The sequence below is a fragment of the Babesia bovis genome (assembly GCF_000165395.2).
Source record: "Babesia bovis T2Bo chromosome 4 map unlocalized Chr4_3, whole genome shotgun sequence".
In the NCBI taxonomy this organism is placed as follows: Eukaryota; Apicomplexa; class Aconoidasida; order Piroplasmida; family Babesiidae; genus Babesia; species Babesia bovis.
This window is the reverse complement of record NW_026261573.1, coordinates 1-1149: the sequence shown is the minus strand read 5'-3', so window position 1 is coordinate 1149 and position 1149 is coordinate 1. Positions and strand designations below refer to the sequence as shown.

The 1149-nt window shown below is 51.6% G+C and overlaps 1 protein-coding gene across 1 annotated transcript; it reads left to right on the top strand.

Moving 5' to 3' along the window:
* BBOV_IV003700 (uncharacterized protein) lies at window positions 1-1104 on the top strand. The gene has a single exon (XM_001608566.1). The coding sequence runs from the start codon at window positions 482-484 to the stop codon at window positions 728-730; it is 249 nt and encodes an 82-aa protein (XP_001608616.2). The 5' UTR covers window positions 1-481; the 3' UTR covers window positions 731-1104.
* The last annotated feature ends 45 nt before the right edge of the window (window positions 1105-1149 follow it).

The following is a 1149-nucleotide window of genomic DNA, read 5'->3' as shown; positions in this document are numbered from 1 at the left end:
TCCAGCGGCAGCGAGTCTGAGGAAGAGGTTTCCGAAATTCCATCTGACCACGAGACCGTTGAGCCTACAGTCTCTGACCACGAGAGTGTATCCAGCGGTAGCGAGTCTGAGGAAGAGGTTTCCGAGATTCCATCTGACCACGAGACCGTTGAGCCTATAGTCTCTGACCACGAGAGTGTATCCAGCGGTAGCGAGTCTGAGGAAGAGGTTTCCGAGATTCCATCTGACCACGAGACCGTTGAGCCTATAGTCTCTGACCACGAGAGTGTATCCAGCGGCAGCGAGTCTGAGGAAGAGGTTTCCGAGATTCCATCTGACCACGAGACCGTTGAGCCTATAATCCCTCCTCCATCGTTTGATTTATCTGGTGATGGCTTTGATTATATTGATGACGGGTCTTCTGATGAAGAAAGTGTATCTCCTGCCGTCAGTGAAGCTGAGATATCAGTGGACGAACCTTGCGACAATTACAACCATTTAGATGATGAGGATCAGATCATCACCTGGGATGGCATTCATGGTAAACCCCTGCCAGAAGAAGCTTCCGAGATTCCATCTGACCACGAGACCGTTGAGCCTATATTCTCTGACCACGAGAGTGTATCCAGCGGCAGCGAGTCTGAGGAAGAGTTATCTGAGATTTCTTCAGACGAGAGTGTATCCAGCGGCAGCGAGTCTGAGGAAGAGGTTTCTGAAATTCCATCTGACCACGAGACCGTTGAGCCTATAGTCTCTGACCACGAGAGTGTATCCAGCGGCAGCGAGTCTGAGGAAGAGGTTTCCGAGATTCCATCTGACCACGAGACCGTTGAGCCTATAGTCTCTGACCACGAGAGTGTATCCAGCGGCAGCGAGTCTGAGGAAGAGTTATCTGAGATTTCTTCAGACGAGAGTGTATCCAGCGGCAGCGAGTCTGAGGAAGAGGTTTCCGAGATTCCATCTGACCACGAGACCGTTGAGCCTATATTCTCTGACCACGAGAGTGTATCCAGCGGCAGCGAGTCTGAGGAAGAGGTTTCCGAGATTCCATCTGACCACGAGACCGTTGAGCCTATAGTCTCTGACCACGAGAGTGTATCCAGCGGCAGCGAGTCTGAGGAAGAGGTTTCCGAGATTCCATCTGACCACGAGACCGTTGAGCCTATAGTC